We start from the raw sequence: 19051 nt of genomic DNA, 5'->3' as shown, positions 1-19051 counted from the left end.
ATGAAGCAAATACTCTTCTTTGCAACGTTGTCACTTCCTCCACAGCAGCAACGAAACAGCTTACAAATGATCATCGCACCAGTCTCATCTTCCTGTGAGGGAGAAATTCTACATATTCTCCTAGAGTTGGAGGGTTGAGATAAGGTCCACGATTATGTGCTATGTGGCAGCAGCTGCAAGCGGAGAGAGGAGAGGTGGGGTGGGGGGCAAGAGAAGTCAAAGGGGGGAGGAGAGGGTGACAAGTGACCCTGCAGACAGGCTGATTCTGTCATTCCAGCTGCCCCCGCTGTCACTTTCATTCACATCTCTAAAAGAATGCAGCGGTGGGGTGAAAAAAGAGCAGGCAGGAATAATGAAGCAAGTCCTGGAGGGGGATAAGATGGAAGAGGGAGGAGGAGAGGCAGAGCAAGGGGTGATAAATAAATGAAGAGCAGCAGGGCTGATTTCTCTGAGTGCGGTAAGGTTGGAGCTACATTTACACCTGTCCCTCAAGGCTGCAGGGCTGAAAAGGCACAACTGGTGATCAGATCACTGGGAGCTGTGTCCTTGGCTGGCCAGAGCCAAGATGCTGCGCCTGCAGGCTGCATGCACTGTGAGGCAGGTGGAGCACAGACAAGCCCGCTGACCGCCTCCACCCGCGGACACAAAACACAGCCGCCACTGAACCTGGCTAACAATGTGTACTAGACTCCCTGACAGCTCCTCCACTTCACTTACATAATGTTGTCTGAACATGATGAAACTCTGGTGTAAACGTGTGGACTGAGATGCTTAAACGAGGTTGCAGAATAAATTAAATGAGGATTCAGGGCAGGACAATAACTCAATGTTTTTGTCCTCCTGTGGAATGTAGTAATCATAGCATATTTCAATCCTTCTGTTTCTAAAAACCATGAAAATTGGTTATAAAGGCGTTGGTTGCATACGTGTTTAGTGTTTTATCTGATGTAATATGACAATGGAACACAGGCCATTAGTAATTTATAAATTTGATGATTTCTATGTGCTTTTGCAGACATTTCGGATCAGTGTTTACATACCCAAGTGTTGATGTCTACCTTTGTTTGACGTTAATGACACTGCTGAATTGAGCATATTGTATCAAAAGCAAATTCCACTGATCTCAGTGGTGCGATCCTTAATAAATGATTGATCGACTGACTGTATGTGTACCGGCCAATAACTAACAAGAAATTGCAATACAAAAATACCAAACTAGCTTGGGGTAATTTATCAACAGTGTCTCCTGTTTATTTTTACACTGTATTATGACCAGCTCAGTGCGCATCTTAGTCATAATTCAATAAAAAGCAAAAACAATGAATATTTTTTGGTTGATGTTATGTGTTTATCTTAAAAGAAATAACTATCAGATGATGTATCAGACTCAAAACTCCAGCATCTGCTGGGCTATATTGTGCTATCGTATGCTGTATACATTACCATGCATTAGGCTCTATCATTACAGATACATAACACAAAAGCCAAATGTAAATTATTGAAGTGATCGCTCTATTCTCTGTATCAGGGTATTTACAGCTTCTACTGTTGAGCCCCTACTGTGTTCTTTGACAAGTGGTCTGTGGTGAACCTGCTGTGGTGGAGTATGGCAATAAAGCCTCCCACCAACATGCCTGTCCCCAGCTCTGATCGTTCTTGCACAGCAGTTTAGCTTGGCGCCAGCAAGCATGCATAAATAAAGGCGAACTCGTAACTAGTCCTCAAAAAGATGGCTGACTTCATTTGTTGTGATTCGCTGCGGTCCTGCTGCGGACTCTGGCTTTATTCAAGTGTGGCCTTCATGTTCAATTACAAGACAAATCAACCCATTCACTTCCACCGGATCTGAGCGGCTGGATTCAAAGCTACGACAAAAGGCTGCCAGGCGTCGGCATTACCAAACAATATCAAAGTGGAGAAAGGATGATTCACCCAGGAGGAGGGAAAACTAACACAGAAGCATCGGAGCAGTGGAGCCTTTTGTTTTTCTAAGATCTACAGACAGATCAGTCAGCAGTGTTATCTTTAAAGGAGAGCGGGTATACAAACACGTAGTGCAGTGTGTCGTAATGCATCAAAACCACAGCTCTCAGGTGTTTCTGACATGGTGCATATCCAGTACTTTCATTCCCCTCCTACCCCTTCATGATGTGTCGTTTGATCAGGAAGAAGGGCTGCCATTTTCTGATTCCAGCCCTTCAACAGCTGTGGTGAAATTCACATCTAAATTCAAATGGAGGCTAACATCACCAGCCCTCAGTCTTTTCCCTTTCCAGACTTCCATGCTAAAGATTTATTCTGTGGGTGATAAACAGGATGCAGCTGCTCTCGGGCCTTGGAGGAGCTGGAAACTGACGAGTGTTTTTACTGATGTCTTGTGAGACAGGGCCAAGAGCCTTGTTTTTAACTCTCTCAACAGCTCCCTCTAAAGACACAAACCAAGCTCTGACAGCAGCCATCCATATAAGAAATACCAAGAAGCACCAAGAAAATGACAGACGCCCTGACATAAATGATCAGTTTCTCATGTATGCCAGCTTCAGACATGTATTCCTTCCTGCCTATTATTTTTTACAAGCATTGTGTTTTTGTTGATGCATTTCCAAATGAAAGGCACTGTTCTCTTACCACTTCGTCCTCGGACCAGCACTTCTCTATCAGCTTGGGTACAGGCTTCTTCACCAGACGCTGGAGAGCTTTTCCCGCATCATAGCTGCTCTCGTGAAGCTGAAGATAATAAAAAAATAATAATAATAATAATCTTAAAAAAAGGAACACTTACTAAAGTGTGAACTTTCTTTATGACACAGCAGGGACATTTTGAGCTGTGGTGACACATTTTATTGAGCTATTGTATTACAATTTCAGTTACAACCCGGAGTGACTGATGCTCGAGCATCAGAGGAAATTCTGTGCAAAGAGCCTGGAAAAAATAAACAACGCAGTGACAAAGGCAAACGCTGCGCAGCTTTAAGCCCTGTGTCACATTCAAACGGGCAAAACAGGCAGCGCTGGAGCTCTTCTTCTGAGAATAAACAAGCATTACTCATTGGAATTGCAAATAGAGAGGAAGGTCGAGAGACAATGACCTGCCCGCTATGTTAATTTTCCAGTTTATAGACTCGGAATATAAATGCCCTGTTTATGATGATTCTAATCTCTTTCTTGTGCTTGATTCCTCTGTATTCATTATCAATGTGACGGACAAATCTCTCATTACGCCTGATGCATTGTAAGCCTCTGAGGCTGGGTTTACTACAGGGGGCTACTCTACTGGCTCAGGGGCTTTATCATTGCCCATCACCGTGGAGCTGCACCAGCACTAAAATCCCAGCAATTCAAACACGACATTTTATTGTGAAACGGAGATGGACTAGTGTTTTTTTTCTACTACGTAGGCTTGATTTTTTTAGTTAGACTTGTTGCATGGCTACTTACAGTGTTAAGTGCGTTTAATGTAGTGTCATCTCGAGAGGCTGCTAGACACCCATCTTCTGTTGAGCCTCCGTCACACATCCCTGCAAAGGCAGCCATGCTCCTGTGGACACGACATGTACAAGTTCAACATTAAAACAGTCACAGACACAACAAAGAGCTGTTCTGATATCACTTAACTGACTTCAATGTCCATGTAGCTCATTTTTTAAAATCATGTCACACGGGTAATGACATAACTTCAGAAAATCAAAATACAATCAGACTGTAACAAGACAGCACAGTATTTGAGTAAGGGGAATGGCAATAGAACAGGTTTAGTGAATGCAAGCCAAGAAAGGTTGCATTTATAGACATAAACTGAATAGCTTCATAATAGATGGAGTATAGCTGCAAAATTAGCCTATTAATTGATCAGTCATCCAATGGAAAATGTCTTCTAGATTCTCAAACGTGAGAATTTGCTGCCTTTCCAGGTCTTACATTATCCCACACCAAATAATTTGATGTTTTGGACTGCTTACGTCACCTTGGGCTCTAGGATGTTGTGATAGGCATTTTTCCCAGACAGTTTTCAGATGTTTTAAGCATCAAACAGCCCTAGAACGGAGTGTGAAACTTAGAACAACCACCAGACCTGCTGTAAGTCTCCTCTCCTGCAGCAAACCTTATTTCTCTTACATTTATGATACATGTATTAATAATCACCTTGACTACACTACACTCAAAGAAATGCTTTGTTGTCATTAAAAAAGCTATTTTGATTTCCCTCCTTCCTATGCATGCTTGTTCCAGCAAGAAAAAAAAAACGTTTCACAGAGCCAAGTTTTGACGTTAAGCACATTATAATTCACAGTATACACACAAATACAACATAATATAGGTCTATGCAATACTGGTAGGCATGAAAACAAATATGATGGAAAAATAAAGGCTTTGATGGAATTTATAAAACACCATCTGCCATAGTGACAGATGGTGATTAACGACTCTGTGACCCCTGAGTGCAACATAACACAGAAACCTGTTGAGATATATCACTTTCACTGAAACGAAATCACGGGGAACACTGATGAAGGATTTCATCCCATGATACAACACCCGATGAAGTGTGACATTAATAAGCAGCACTAAAGAGGGCTCGAGACTAACGGGGTCCCGTCATTCCTGGGACGACAGAAAATGTGTCTCCAGGAAGCCTCCAGGATGAAAGTGGTATTTGTATGTATGTATGTATATTTAACGATCACTTTCCAAAGAACAAAGTAAACGGAGAATTGACTACAATAGAGTCTTCTCATGCTGTCACTGCCGTTACCACCAGTGTTTGACAACCCAGGATGAGACCTACAAAAAGTATGATAATCAAATCTGAAAGGACGCAGAATACTCACTATTGATGGTGGACACACACTGTTTTCCCTGATAATGAGACACTGTAAAGATCCATGTGGAATTTGCCAGCTGAGCTATTAGCTGTTAGCTGCCAGTGGGCAGCAGAGTCCTGTGGTGTGTTTGGCTCATGGAGTTAAAAGCTAATGGAGCTCACAGAGTCAGAAGAGCTAACAGCTAACGGATTCAACAGAGCTAACAGAGCTAACAGCTAACAGAGCTAAGAGAGTCAGTAGTGCTAACAACTAATGGAGCTAATAACTCACAGCTAATGGACCTAACATAGCTAACAGCTAATGAAGCTAAACACGCAGCAGGACTGCCAGCTCCTGTTCAGAGGAACATGAAGCGTTCAACAGTGAACTACAGTTTAATGGGACAACCCAACAAATTTACAGTAAATAAATGCACTGATGTACTTCAGCTGAGTACAGTTTGATAGGAGAAGTACGGTGAATGCTAACACTTTTAACTGAAACTATAGAAGATAATAACAAAGTAAACAAACAACATCTTGATGTAGGGACAGTGAACCCTGTGTTTGGGTGGAAACAGTGAGTTTGGTGCTTTGATTAAAACACCACTAATGAGACGACAAAAAGTTTCAGAAAAGAGGTTCAAGTGATCTTCGGTACAGAAGCAGGTTAACGGTGGAGAGTGGAGACCAATGCTGTCCTGTACATGTTTTCCCTTTCACTGATGGGTGTCTTTGATGTCTTGATATTATTACGTTCTGAATTTATGCAACAACACTCCGGTATCAATACAGTGAGGGCAAGGGACAGATTGTGGTCTTTAACTTTAGTGATGATAGATTTCCCTTGAACCAGTAGCAGCCATGAACTCCTGTGTTTCTCTGGGCTCACCTTGCGGCTCTGAGGTACATGAGAAGATCACAGTCATTGACCCCTGGCATCCAGACCAGTTCCTCATTCTCGGTCACAGCCTGGCCACCAGGAGAGGGGAAAGGTTGCAGCTCTGGGAGCTTGGCCTAATTAGGTCCAGGGAGGAGAAGGAGAAGGAGAGGGACAGATGGTGTCACACTACAAATAGCATGCAAGCTTAAAGAAAATATCATCTTTCAACCCCCCTGTCATCAGCTTTTCACTGGGTGTTGGCAGTGGGGAATGGGGACAAGTCACAGTGATTCAATATTTTAACACAACACAGAACTGTAGGTGTTTGTGTTTTTCTTTTAAACGTAGAACATATACATCCTGTCTACATCCTGGTGGCCACATATATGACTTACTGATGTTTTTAAACTCAAGCAAGTTTGTGAGTACAAATCTGATTCCCACAAGTTGGAACGCTGTGCAAAATATAAAACAGAATGGGATCAGTTTGCTGATCCTTTTTGACATAAACCCAACTGAAAACAGTACAAAGACAATATATCTAATGTTTGACGTCATTAACTTCAGTGTTTTTGTAAATATCTGCTTATTCTGAATTTGATACAGTAACATGTTTCAAACATGTTGGGACAGGAGCAAAACCAGACCGAGAAAGTTGTGGAATGCTCCAGAAACACCTGTTTGGATCATTCCACAGGTAAACAGGTTGATTGGTAACAGGTGATAGTATCACGACTGGGTATGAAAGGAGCATCCTGGAAAGGCTCAGTCGTTCACAAGCGAGGATGGAGCGAGGTTCACCACTTTGTGAACACATGACTGTATAAAGGATGTTACTGCACGGGCTCAAGAACACTTCGTAAACCCGCTTTTGGTAAACACAGTTTGTTTGCAAATGACTGTATTCGGATTTTTACATTTCACACAGCGTGCCAACTGTTTTGGCATTAGGGTTGTATACACACTTATTACACAATGTTACAGTACAGTTGCACAGGCTGGCAGATGCAAACACGACAGTAAATTGTCATGCAAACCTCTATGTGAGCTGTGAATGTTGAATAAAAGGAGCTTGATTCTCATGCTTGACTTTTGTTTTTTTTCCAGAATGAAAGTTTTAGAGGTTCTGCATCTTAAATAACAACGTCGTGTGAGAACAGCACTGCAGAGAAGACCAAACTAGCTTGTTATTATCAGCATCAATTATGTTGTTGTTGTGAGTCAACATATTGTTTGGATTTGATTATCTTAAATGACAAGCGACTCAGACTAAATGGCATCTATGAGGTAAGAGAAGCGCTGTTAGGTAATCGTGTGGTAACTAAATGTTGGAACAAAGAGGCTGCATGCTGTTTCCAACTTTCACCAACTCTGGAGAAATCTCTCAAGTCAACTGCTGGCTGATGGTGTGTTGTACAGTGTCTTACTTGGTGACTGGGTCCCACTCGGATTTCCCCTTGTGTGCTGTTTAGTCGCCTGAGAAGAGACAAAGAAAGCAGATTGAAACAAAACATTTTGTTGGCAACGTTTCAAAACTAGCTGAAAGAAACCTGTTGGCATTGTGCCTGTCGAGTGAGTGGAACAATTGCACAAAGTCACAACTGGGTATCATAACTGACTGACGCTTCAAAGCAGGGAAGAAAGAAAACATCAGAAAACTATCAATTCATGACCTGAACACAATCGGATACAGTGCGAGGGGACATGGGCCATTCTTTCTATTGTGGAACTCTGAGGCAAGTCACATGTGAGGAAAAGTACACAGTGTTTTATTCCGAAAAGCAAATAAAGATTTCAGGAGAACATTCCTGGTTGACTGCTGCTGCACAGCGAGCTGAGCAGAGCACATTTGCAGGCCTGATATTGTGGATGCAGCAATAAAACAGAATCCCCTAAAAGGAGGAGGAGGAGGAGGTGGGGGAGCTGGCTCTGGATATGCAGGGCAAGAGCGTCTGAAACGGCTGCTGGTACAAATGTTGGTAGCCATAGCAACTGCAATTTAATAATAGTGTTCTGAATCTCCAGCTGCAGCGGATTAAAGAAAATGACAAGATGTTCCTTTTGAAAAGCCATTCCCTCTGTTGCCTAGGTAACAGCGCCGATTTTCATACAGCCGAGCGCAGGGCGGCCCAGAATCTGTCAGTGTGATTTGCACCCAGAGAAGCTCGCACTCCATCACGGAGACCTGGCGGAAACCTGAGAGGCCACAGCCCTCTGGTCTCTTTACGGTCCCCCAACCACAAAACCCTGCGAAGGGTACTTTTAGAGATTCTACTGCCCTTTCTTAACAGACCTCCTCCTCTCAGACAGGAGAGAATAATCCATACTGTCGTGAACTATGGCTGACAGACGCACTGGCACAGACGACATGAGCACGGGCCAAAAAAACTGAATTTCAGCTGCGGTAAATGACCCCAGGCCTGCCAGGACTGTCTGCTGCTCCAGAGCATGTCGAAACACTCCATTTCATGTCGGTTACAAACATCCTCAGCAGATAACACAAACTTACGACATGAGCCCAAAGCGATGAATAGCGCTGACAAAGATCAAATATGGTCATCTCCTGCGTCACCGGCACTTCAGATTAGATTTTAAAGGTTTCAGAATGATTTCATTCACACTTAAAGTCTACTTTAAGCAGTGTTTATGACTGAAAGTTTTAAAATTACAAGCCAGCAGCACAGGCCTAACTAAAAACTATTTCTTTGGATTATTAGAGAAGTTTAGAAGCAAAGACATATCCTGCTTGGTACACACTTTATATGGTGAATGTCTGCATGTGGTCTGTTGACTAAGAAAAATGTAGAATATACTGAGTTTGAATCCAGTCTGCGCTGCTGCTGAGAGAAAGTTCTACAAACGCGTTCCTGACGATGCGCAGTCGGCCAGGGCCGCTGTATGTTTGGCAGGAGGCTGAAAGGATGACAAATGAGGACCTGTGCAACAGAATGAGAATGGCGTCTTGAAGACAGCCATTTTTCTACTAAGGCAAATACCTGAGAGCAGACATTCAGAAGGAATGCTGTACAGGTCCTGAGAGAGGAGGCAGAATACAGATGCATTGCTGCAGGAAGCTCGCAGCAGTGTCCATAAAGACTGCAGGTATACTACAGACACAACAAAGCACTTACAGTCATGAGGTAACATTAGTAATACTAATATAGCAAACAAAAATACCCATGTTCATGGCTGATTTCTGCTTTTGACAAAAAAAAGGAAAATCTAAATCCTCAGCAGCCAATCTTTTGATTTTCTGACTCTTAATGTAGACTGAAAAGGCATTATGTGACTTCTTGTAATAATGTTTCATGTTTTTCCAATAAGCTGCATCAAGTCTGCAGCCCAGTACAAAAAACAATGTACAACATGGCCAGTTGCTACATACAAGTTCACATGCAACTCAGCATGAGCACACAATCCTGTCAAAGGATCACAGGCTGACTTATTAAAACCAAACAACAACGTGACAGTCTGGTCCACTCTGTGCGTGCGTGTGTGCAATCAAGGATAACCCCGCCCCCTCCATCAATTTCAGCCAATCGCAGCGCGAGTCTGTGGCACACTGACATAATTGCAGCACAGCAAAAACAAACCCCAACTTCATGGTATTTAAGTGGCGTGATGAGCCGCGTGGACGCACCACAGCCGCTCGCAGCGGCGCCAGAGCCGGTGGAGCTTTGTATGCAGCCCAAGCATCGCTCCGTGCGCCATGTCATCCCGATTGTAAACAGGAGCTGCAAAATTGAGCCAGGGCAGCCTGTAACCGGGTCTTACAACGGCCATAAAAGCATGCTGGCTGCACGTTCATTAGCCTTACACACGCGCGTGCATCGCGAACACTGTGCATTTACCGGCTCACATTCAAATAAAGGCGTGACACAACGGTACTTCCATTTCGTCGGCACAATAACGCGTAACGGTATGTGATCTGCAGTGACAGCGATCAGTCCTCCTGCTGCTGGCACAGTGTGCACGCTCGCTTTCGTGCTCCCAGACACAAACAACAGCCGCTGAACATAATGACAGCGATGCGGACAGCTTGCAAACACCACACTTTCCAGTCCAGACGAATAAAGACGAGCCGACACTCGCGCAGCAAGTGAGAACGGCACGAGAAAGCACGAGAATATGAGCGCAAACCTACCTGCGGGGACTGAACAAATCGTCCATTTCTGACATCGAGCCCTACGGTTGGGTAGTGACACTGTGTGTATAAATGCTCGTTGGAATTAACTCCCCTCTCCCACCTATTTCTAGGTGCTCAAAATGGAGAACCACGCATTCGCTCCCGGAGAGGTATTCACTGAGCTTGTGCTGTGACCTCAGCCTGCACGTACAGCGTCGCGAGCTCGCCGCGCTCCGCTGTAGACACTACTGAGCATGTGCTGCGACCTCACACCAGCGCACACACGTCCACACACACACGGAGGCAGGCGGACACGCGTGCAGGATACGGAATTCATCTCTCCTCGTATGTCTGCGCCATAATAAACAAGAGTGAAATTGCAAGGCTGCAGACACCCCGCTCAGAATACCAAACGAGCGGAGCAGAGGAGGAGGAGGAGGAGGAGGGAGACTGAGTCTGAGCAGGGCTCTGAAGGAGGGGGCTCCCGACCGGCAACCCGAGGGGCCGAGAACAGGGACGGCCGTCACTGCAACACGTGAGACGCAATTGGAGAACAACCACCAAGCTCCATCTTCAACACCTTAATGAATGTGACAGCTCATCATCGTCAAAAACACAGAAGACTTTGAACAAACTACATGTTTCCTTTTGGGGATATTTTGGGATAGCCCTGGCCCAAAAAACACAAAAACAAAACAGAAACCCTCCTTCTCCATTCTTTCTTATTTGAAGCACTTGAAACAATTCTGCAAACTTGCTGATGCACTTGCGTGATTCTCGCCACTTTTGGGTCGTATCCACATGGCTGAAGGCGCTTATCGCAAGTCACTTTGGATTAAAGTGGCAGCTAAATAAATGAAATGTAATTTCACAATGCAGCCAACTGAGCAGGCGTCACAGAGACAACTTATTAAAAATCTATTTTTTAAATCAAAAGTCAATTTCTGGGCACATCAACTCCAGCATCACGACCGCAGGGAGACGTTATGATCTGAAGTGGCTGAATGGAATTCAGCCATCGTTCATTTTGTTCTTCACATCTGTTTTCCTTTCCTATTGTGACATGTCAAAGTGCCTTTCATCCTCATCCAGCCAGTGACTTAAAATACCATCCATGGGCTTCGTGCACATTTTCCATTCTAATCTTCGTGTAATTCAAACTTGACATGTAATTGGACAAATATCAACCAACGGCCAAACAATTGCAAAGCCATGGGAGTTTCCACGGGCTCATTCGCCATAATTACACCACATTAGGGCCATTCTTTGTGCACTGATAACGCTGACAGCAGTAATGAGCGGAGAGCATCATTAGTCATAACACTGTGTAACCAACACCAAAACAGAAAGCTCCACAGTAATGAAACTGAGAAACATAACTTGCATGTATATTAACTATCAACTAGGTGATACTGGAAAAAAGCAAATATCACTTGATATCTACAATATTTACTCCTCCTAGAGATGTATTCTATGGTAATTACTGGGATATTACCAAATATAAACCCCACCATCTTGTCTCACGTCATTCTAACTGCGTTATATCTGTATACAGCTAGGCTGTAAATAATGACTACTTTTATTGCAAATAAATTGAACCCATGAACTCTGAATTTATAGCTGAAATAATTAGCAGTCGATTAATCGAACAGTCAAATCTACAGACAATTAAAAGGGTCTTTGAGTATCTTCTATTTTGGTAATTGATTAATTGCTTGAGTCATTATTCAAGTAATAATGTAATAATGCTAAACATTATTTAGTCTTAGCCTCTCCATTGTGAAGATTTGTGAGTGATTGCCCTTTTATTTGTATAATAAACTGGATATTTGGGGGTTTTGGACTGTTGGTATAAACAAGTAATTTCGAGGATCTAGGGCTGAAGAAACTGTGATGAGCACTTCTCAACCTACAGACCAAACATTTAGTAATTATTAAAGAAAATTAGAGTTAGCTGCAGCCCTATTTTAACTCAAGCATTATCCTTTTGTGGATATCTGGCCTGTGGGATGATAAGGAAGGGGACTGCATCGGTGGAATTGACTGGACAGAAAGCTCCTCACCTGGTCTCTGGGTTATAGCCGAGGATATAGAAAAAGGAGTCGATGCGGGCTTTGAACTCCCTGGCAGCAAAAATGTCGGAGAAATGGGAAATGTTGCATTTCCCCCTGTGAGAGAGAAGACAGGCTTTATTAGACACCAACAACAACTACATGACAAAGTGATAACCTAGCAGGAGCACATGTAGTCCTAATTAGAAGCTCTCGGGGTGTTCATCTATTGGAGGTGACAAGTACAGCAGCAGGTATCTAGTGCCTGTCAGTGCCTGCTGAGTTTGTGGTGAGACATCAGGCTCTGGCTACTGAACCCGTAAACACCGGCTGAACATGTCAGCCAGGCCCCATCTGCAGCAGCTGAGGCACGAGAGACAGACGCCGCGGAGATGTGGACAGGAATTCAACCTGTGCGTCTCCCATCCGACACGTTTACCCCCAATGAGCCGAGGCTCTGACCACATCTTGATACCATTTCCTGTTTCCAGCACTCTGGTGTCTGGCTGGATGAAAATAACAGACATCGCAGGCATGCGGAGCTGGGCTGCCTCGCAGAGAAACTGTATCTTCCTCCCCCTGAAAAGATTAAAGGGCGCTAAGGAGGGCTGTCTTCGGAGAGCTGCGGCATTACAGCATCCCACTGGAATTCCCTCTCGTTTATCTAAAGCCTGGAGAATAAGTCAAATCAAAGGGTGCTCTGTGTAGGAGAGGTTGCAGCTAATTTGCCCTGAAATCAGTGGTTTCTGGGAGACACGGCTTTGGCTGCTCGCCGCTGTGCTGCTCACACATGGTTTTGGTTAGAGAGAAAGGGGAAGTGCGAGAGGTGGGAGGGGTGGTCAGACAGGACTGGATGAAGAGACAGAGGCAGGACGATTGAGCCTATACTCCTTTCTCCATTCAGCATAGAGAGAGTGAGTGCCATCGGTCTGACTCTGAATGCTCGTGTTGTGACAGGTGTGTGTAGGGGGGCGTTGATGCACAGCCATTTTAATCCGTTTCTTCACGTACAACAGCGTGAGACACATGTCCCGTTTATGGCTTTGGATCTTTACACATCCGGTGTGCAGCACCTGCTCACAGCAGTTAAGCATGGTATAGCATTTAAATTTCACGTTGTATAAATGCACTTTGGAGTTGGTTCAGCTAATAGAACCACAACAGTAACGTGGTAATATTACCATGTTACCAGTGTTCACCATCAGGACAAATATAGTACATTGTAGAAAAGAGTAATTGTTCTGGCTCCTGAATCTGGATCACAGCAGGCGAGTATTTTACAATAGTTGTGTATCCATTAAAACACAGATGGTGCTCGCCATTTGTCAGTTTGAGTATATAAGAACTGTATTTGCTTGAAGGATGAATTGCTGGTATAATAGAACTACATCAGTCGCAGTAAAGCATTATTGTAATGAAAAAGAAATCCTAAATTACAGCAGAACAGGCCACAACTGTGAACTCAACAGACACATGCAACAAAACACCACAAATGAAGCAAGGTGGTGTAAAAGGTGGACTGTACTATAAATGCAAGCATGGCAGTCGCAGCAGCTGAGACGTTACTGGATACTGCCTGTAAGAGAATCCGGTAGGTTCCCTCGACTGTGTGTGTGTGTGCATGTGTAGATGTGTGTGTTAATGTTTGTTTACCTGAGAGCAGCAGCATGATAAGTGTCCACATAGTCAGAGATGAAGAGCTCTCGACTTCTGACCACTGGGTCTGTGATGACCAGCTCCCGGCCAGAGTCTGGAGGAAGAAAAACACAGTTGTACTTAGTACATATCTATGTTATATATATTGCAAAAGACAAGCTTACTCATTCATCTATGACAAAGGAAACAGAGATAAAGTAGCTCGGGCATTTGAACTCACTAATAAAATCCCAAGCGCAGTTCTGCGTACACCCAAGTAACAAGTACCTCTGCAGAGGTCAATATTATGCCACATAATTCAATAAAGCCAATAAAGTGCAGTCCCCTGAGGAGAGGACATAATGTTCAGTTCTCAAGTGAAATGACCCTTCCGGGGGTTAAGATGCATCAGCAGCACCAAGGAGAGCCAGCACTCGTCGTTGACAAATGACCCGAGTTGTGGCGTTCTGCGGCCGCTGCGCTCCGGCCTTGTGACATCAATTCTAATAATCCTGAGTCCCTACAGGAAGGACGAGCTGCAGATAGAGGAGCGCCGCACCGCACTTAGGCTGCTTCTGGAGGGAGCAGCATGTAAAATGTTTGCTTGATAACCTCGATGACATACCTAAACTAAAGCTGGCTGTGTTCTCTGGTTACATGACACAGCACATACGTTGGGCTGTACTCTGTGAGGCTAACGGAGACAGCTAACGAGAACTGGTACATGCTAACGGGATCTGTCCACAGGTAAGAGTCCCTGGAGTGACACTGAGTATATGTGGCTGCTTTTTATCGTGACTGAGGCATTTCTAAGAGCAACACACCTAAGAATCTACAACCCCACTGCCAAAACAGTTGTGACGCTCAATAAAAGCTACATTAAAACAGAATTCAATCATTTGAAAACTGCTGAGCAAAGTGTTCCTGAGCCCGTATAGTAACATCCTTTACACAGTCATTCTGTTTTATTTATGTTTTCCACAGCATGTAGCTGTATACCTTTAAAAAAACGAAATATAAAACTATAATCAAATTTCAAGTGTTTGTACATTAACAAACTGATCATAGCAAGAATGCTGAGTGCTCGCTGCCACGTCAGCAAAGTACAACATCAAACAAGTCAAGTCAACATTTCTGAGACAATATTTTTGCAAGACTCAAAGAGGGACTGACGAAATATTAATGATGGATATAAAGAACCGAAGGGAAGGGAAAGCTCACTCAGTTTAGACATTTATATGTACAACTTTGTGATGGCTTTATTAATTAAGATTTTTTGAAGTCAAAAAGTAATTTCTTAATTTAATATGAATAAAGAAATGACACAGAATAGTGGTACGTGGCTCAGCAGAGGTTATTTGATCAAAATACTTATTCATCAACTTATTATTCCAACTATTTCAAGTCATGTTAAATCAGATTTTCCTCCGGAATCTTCTGTCATCAGGATTTTAGAATCAGTTGCTGAAAAACAGTGATGGTGCTGATGTTCCTGTGGATGTGTATGTGTTAGAGTGTGATGAGTCCGCTGGCATTGATGGTGTTGCGAATGTGTGCTCGAGGGCCACATGACACTGTGGGTTATTAACACTTGACAGTGATGCTGTGGCCTGAAGGAGTGTTACCCGGGGAACAGCACAGAGCCACGGGATTGGCTCGGCTGCCTGGGACACTGTCTTCTGGATTCTGTTTGAAATGCAATTCACAGCAAGCTCTTATATCCCCCAACAGTCTGGAGAGCTGAGGCAGGTGTGTTTGTGCAGGAGAGAAATTGAGTGTTGTGTTATAGAGCAAGCAAGTGTATTTACTTGCTCTGTGTGTGTGTGTGTGTGTGTGTGTGTGTGTGTGTGTGTGTGCTGTGAAAGTGCACATGTGCGGATGTGTTTTGGCGAACACGGGGCAGGCTCACCGTTCTCATTGTTGCGATCCTGCACCAGGTGCTGGTAGACAGAGTCGGGCACCTCTGACTGGCGGTAGTACCATTTCACATTCATCAGCAGATGGTCCCGTTTACTCTGCAACACAGAGAGACACAGAGCGGGTGAGCAGGAGACATAAAGGGGAAGAAAAAAAAAGATCTCACACAAAGATAAACAGACAACATTTTGTTTGATTACGACGTCACAAACTGGCCTCTTGGCAAACAGCGGTGCTGTGCAGACGCACCGTTTATGACTCACACAGGCTGATGCCAAAAAACACGCAGAGAGACCAAGTCAATTAAAAAGGGATTGCAGAGCATTTAGAGCCTTAATAAAGTAAACAGTGGGATGGCCGTCGCTGCAGGAAGTGTGGAGAGAGAAGATGAGGGGGATGGATGAGTGTTCAATCTTTACCTCCTACAACACAATCGTCTGCTTTCTGGTTTCTCTTCACTTCATGACAACACTCAAATGATTTAAACCTACTAATAGGGCGTTTAAAGTTTACTCATGCTCAGGTACTGTATCCCTTTACCAGGCTTTTGGCTTTAGACTCCTTAAGTGCTGCCACCCACTGGTGCTTTGATAAAGTGCAGCTCAGCAAAGGCTTGTAATCCTTTATATGACCAGCAAGTGGCAGCACTGAGGTGAGAGGAAAGCTGTTCCAGTGCCAGTCAAAGAAAGAACAGAGAGGGAAGGAGAAGAGGGGGGGGGTGGAAGAAAATGGTAGAAACTGAGGCCAGCGCTGAGGTAAGGGATGAAAAGGGCAAAATACTGTTTTCATTTGATGTTATAAAATATTTATTGTGCCTTCACATGAGCTCAACTGACCGTTACAGTGGTTTGAAAGAACATTAGAGAGACTGCCAGTGGGTGCTGGAGTGCGACACAATCCTATTGGCCCCAGCCATCTTTATTAGGGACTCGGCTACACTGCGCTGCACTGACACCTGCACCACCACTGACACCACCCGTGGAGCAAAGGAGAAATGAGCATATGGGGGAAAAAAAAATGGAAGAAAGGGGGAAAAAGTCTATGGTAATCGAAGACAGACAGTGTAACTTCCGCTCTTTCCAGGCTCTTAATTGTGTGTGTGTGTGTGTGTGTTTGTGTGTGTGAGTGTGTATGTGTGTGTGTTTGTGTGTGTGAGTGTGTATGTGTGTGTGTGTGCACGCGAGCACACACAGGAACATGAGGTCACGCTAAAGATATTTAAAGCCTTTAGAGTACATTGTTCTGTTATGTCACTGGGGAGGAGGCTGAGCACACGCAGCCAAGCAAATCATCACCTCCCTAAACCCTCAAGCCCACCTCTGGTTTTCTCATTCTCTCCCTCCCTCCTCCATCTTTCTCATTCCATCCCTCCGCTCCACCAACTCTCCATTTTCTTTCCCTCGTTCGTCCCCCTCTCCAACCTTGAGCAGGGAGGAGGAATGAGTGAGTAAGTGAGCCTGGACGTGTTAAACAGCAGCTGGCATGCAGTCAGTCAGCTGCGTTCACTGCTCTGGACGCCTGTGCAGAAGTACGCACGCAACATCACGCACAACCACACACAATTTCGCTGTTATTCGACAGAGAGCCATACTGATGGGCTAAGACAGAGACCCCCGAGCACGTAGCCATACTGTGTGTGAAGAAATGTGTGCAATGACGTCACGTTCCTCCCCCCTCCCAGCAGCTAGCCCACCCAACCCAATCTCTTGTCTATCCAGTGTACAGACATTGTTACCTTCGAGACTAATAGGCTGCCTGGCACAGCAGAACGAGTAGTTATCCGGTGCTTATACATAATTAATACTTTAAGGAGACTGTAAATGCTGCCGGTGTGCTACCTGAACATTTCATTTTCTGCCTGTAACACCACAGAATCAAAGGGATTTCAGAGAGCTGGAACATGCAGGCTGACGCAAAAACAGAAGAGCACAGGCAGAAAGACGCGCACACACAAACACACTCACGTTTCACACCTTATTCATGAACCTGCATTATTTTAAAGCAACCAAACGAACCAAAGCAGAGAGTGACTGTTACTTCAGCTGTCATCAGTATCCTCGTCACTACGGAGTAGCTGCCGCTCTCCTGAGCAGATTGCTGTTTAGAAGCTCACAGCGGCGTTAAGCCCTCTCAGGCAAAAGAGGGAGGGAGATGGAGAGAAAGACCGAGAGCGCAACATATGGAGCACGTAGTGGGAGTGAAGCATAGCTTTCAATTATCACAATTCTATAAACATGTGGGGTGGAAAAATGAGTAGATAACGCAAGGAGAAAATGAAGGGGGATGATAGACAGCTCAGACTCTCCGCACGAACTACTAGTTGTATTGTCTGGGTTTTGCTAAGCCTGCCATAGAAAATAACAGGGAGAGAACATATAAGAGGGAACCCACAATGCTGAATTGATTAGAGACATTCCACGCTGCCTGTAGAGAGCCGAGCCCCGCGCATCGTCAGCCATCTTTGTCTGTCCTGCCAGAGGCTAAACATGGCCCTGCCCTCCCTCCTCCTGGGCCCTAAACCCTGGGAACGCCGCTCACTGCGGAGAGGCCAAAAGACTTACTAACCCACTACTGAGAGAAAGAAATGAAACACAAGAGAGAAAAAAAAAGAGAAAGTGTGAGGAAGCAGAGCGAAGGAGACTGGGGGGGTGAGGAGAGAGAAAAAGGGGTTGGATTATGGTAGGAGGAGCAAGACCTTCTCATTTCCTCGGACTTAAAATTACAACTATCCTCCTCCTGCTTTGCTGAAGCCCCCAGGGTACAAGGCTACCCCTTTATTCATCGAGGAGATATAAATCTGAAAGTCATGCTTTGGGGCTGAGCACAATGGCACCTCCTCCCCCCTCCAGTGGCTCAGCCTGGCCTGTGGCATTCTTGGGCACACTCATCAGACAGGGCTTGGATTATAAGACAGCCATTTCTTTAAAAAGGTTATATATTTGGAAATATTACAAGGTTTGAAAGTGGGTTTCTTGTAGAATGAATCCAACATGTGTCACGATTAATATAAAACAAATCAATGCATTCATGCATTCATCACTGCTCTAAAAGCAGCCAAGACAAGCCAGGCATTGTGTGAGTCGGTTAATTCTCCCTCTGACTAGCTAAAGGTGGCTGGCCCCTTGGATCCATAATGGCTGTGCAGTTTTCTTTGTGTGGCTGCATGTGTGCGCAGTCAACTCTGGAGCTGGGGCCCCTGTGTATGACTACACCACCACAAAGACTGGGGGGGGGGGGACTACAGAGGGCAGACTTTCCTTTTACACAAGGAAAGGCTTGAATTTTGAAAAGAGACCAGCTCTGTTAGACACACACTTAAAAGATGGACTCAGAGTGGAATTAATTCCATGTTTACCACCAAAAGAGTGTGAAATCAATACGCTGCTTTTCAGTGCAAAAACCAGTGACAACTCTAATGCCGTTCAGTGTTCGGGAGAGTGCACGGCGGCACATCTGTTCACAGTGGCCTTTACAATATGGTCACCGCCTTGCAGCCGAGCTGAGCTGTGAAAAAAACGAAGGGAACGTTGTTACAACCTGTAACCCTCAAACCTAATGCACTATTCCTCCTCCTCCCCGCACTGGAACACTGGATCTTTGCTTTAAACAAAACCAGACCCTCCCGCTCCCACACGACA

At 44.5% G+C, this 19051-nt stretch overlaps 1 protein-coding gene across 4 annotated transcripts in view; it reads right to left on the bottom strand.

The window, feature by feature from the left end:
- The window catches only part of rerea (arginine-glutamic acid dipeptide (RE) repeats a), an 89813-nt gene that overhangs the window by 24242 nt on the left and 46520 nt on the right, over window positions 1-19051 (bottom strand). For 2 of the 4 annotated variants that reach the window (XM_041945074.1, XM_041945075.1), the window contains exons 4-10: window positions 15406-15511; window positions 13515-13611; window positions 11874-11978; window positions 7112-7160; window positions 5694-5818; window positions 3439-3538; window positions 2629-2727 (exon numbers count right to left, since the gene is read on the bottom strand). In XM_041945074.1, coding sequence (XP_041801008.1) covers window positions 2629-2727; window positions 3439-3538; window positions 5694-5818; window positions 7112-7160; window positions 11874-11978; window positions 13515-13611; window positions 15406-15511 — 681 coding nt within the window. Of the gene's footprint in view, window positions 1-2628; window positions 2728-3438; window positions 3539-5693; window positions 5819-7111; window positions 7161-9828; window positions 9896-11873; window positions 11979-13514; window positions 13612-15405; window positions 15512-19051 lie in introns of those variants that run through there. The other 2 variants (XM_041945076.1, XM_041945078.1) reach the window with 1 other exon arrangement.

Source organism: Chelmon rostratus, chromosome 10 (genome assembly GCF_017976325.1).
Source record: "Chelmon rostratus isolate fCheRos1 chromosome 10, fCheRos1.pri, whole genome shotgun sequence".
Classification (NCBI taxonomy): domain Eukaryota; kingdom Metazoa; phylum Chordata; class Actinopteri; order Chaetodontiformes; family Chaetodontidae; genus Chelmon; species Chelmon rostratus.
This window is presented reverse-complemented; position numbering and strand designations above follow the sequence as displayed.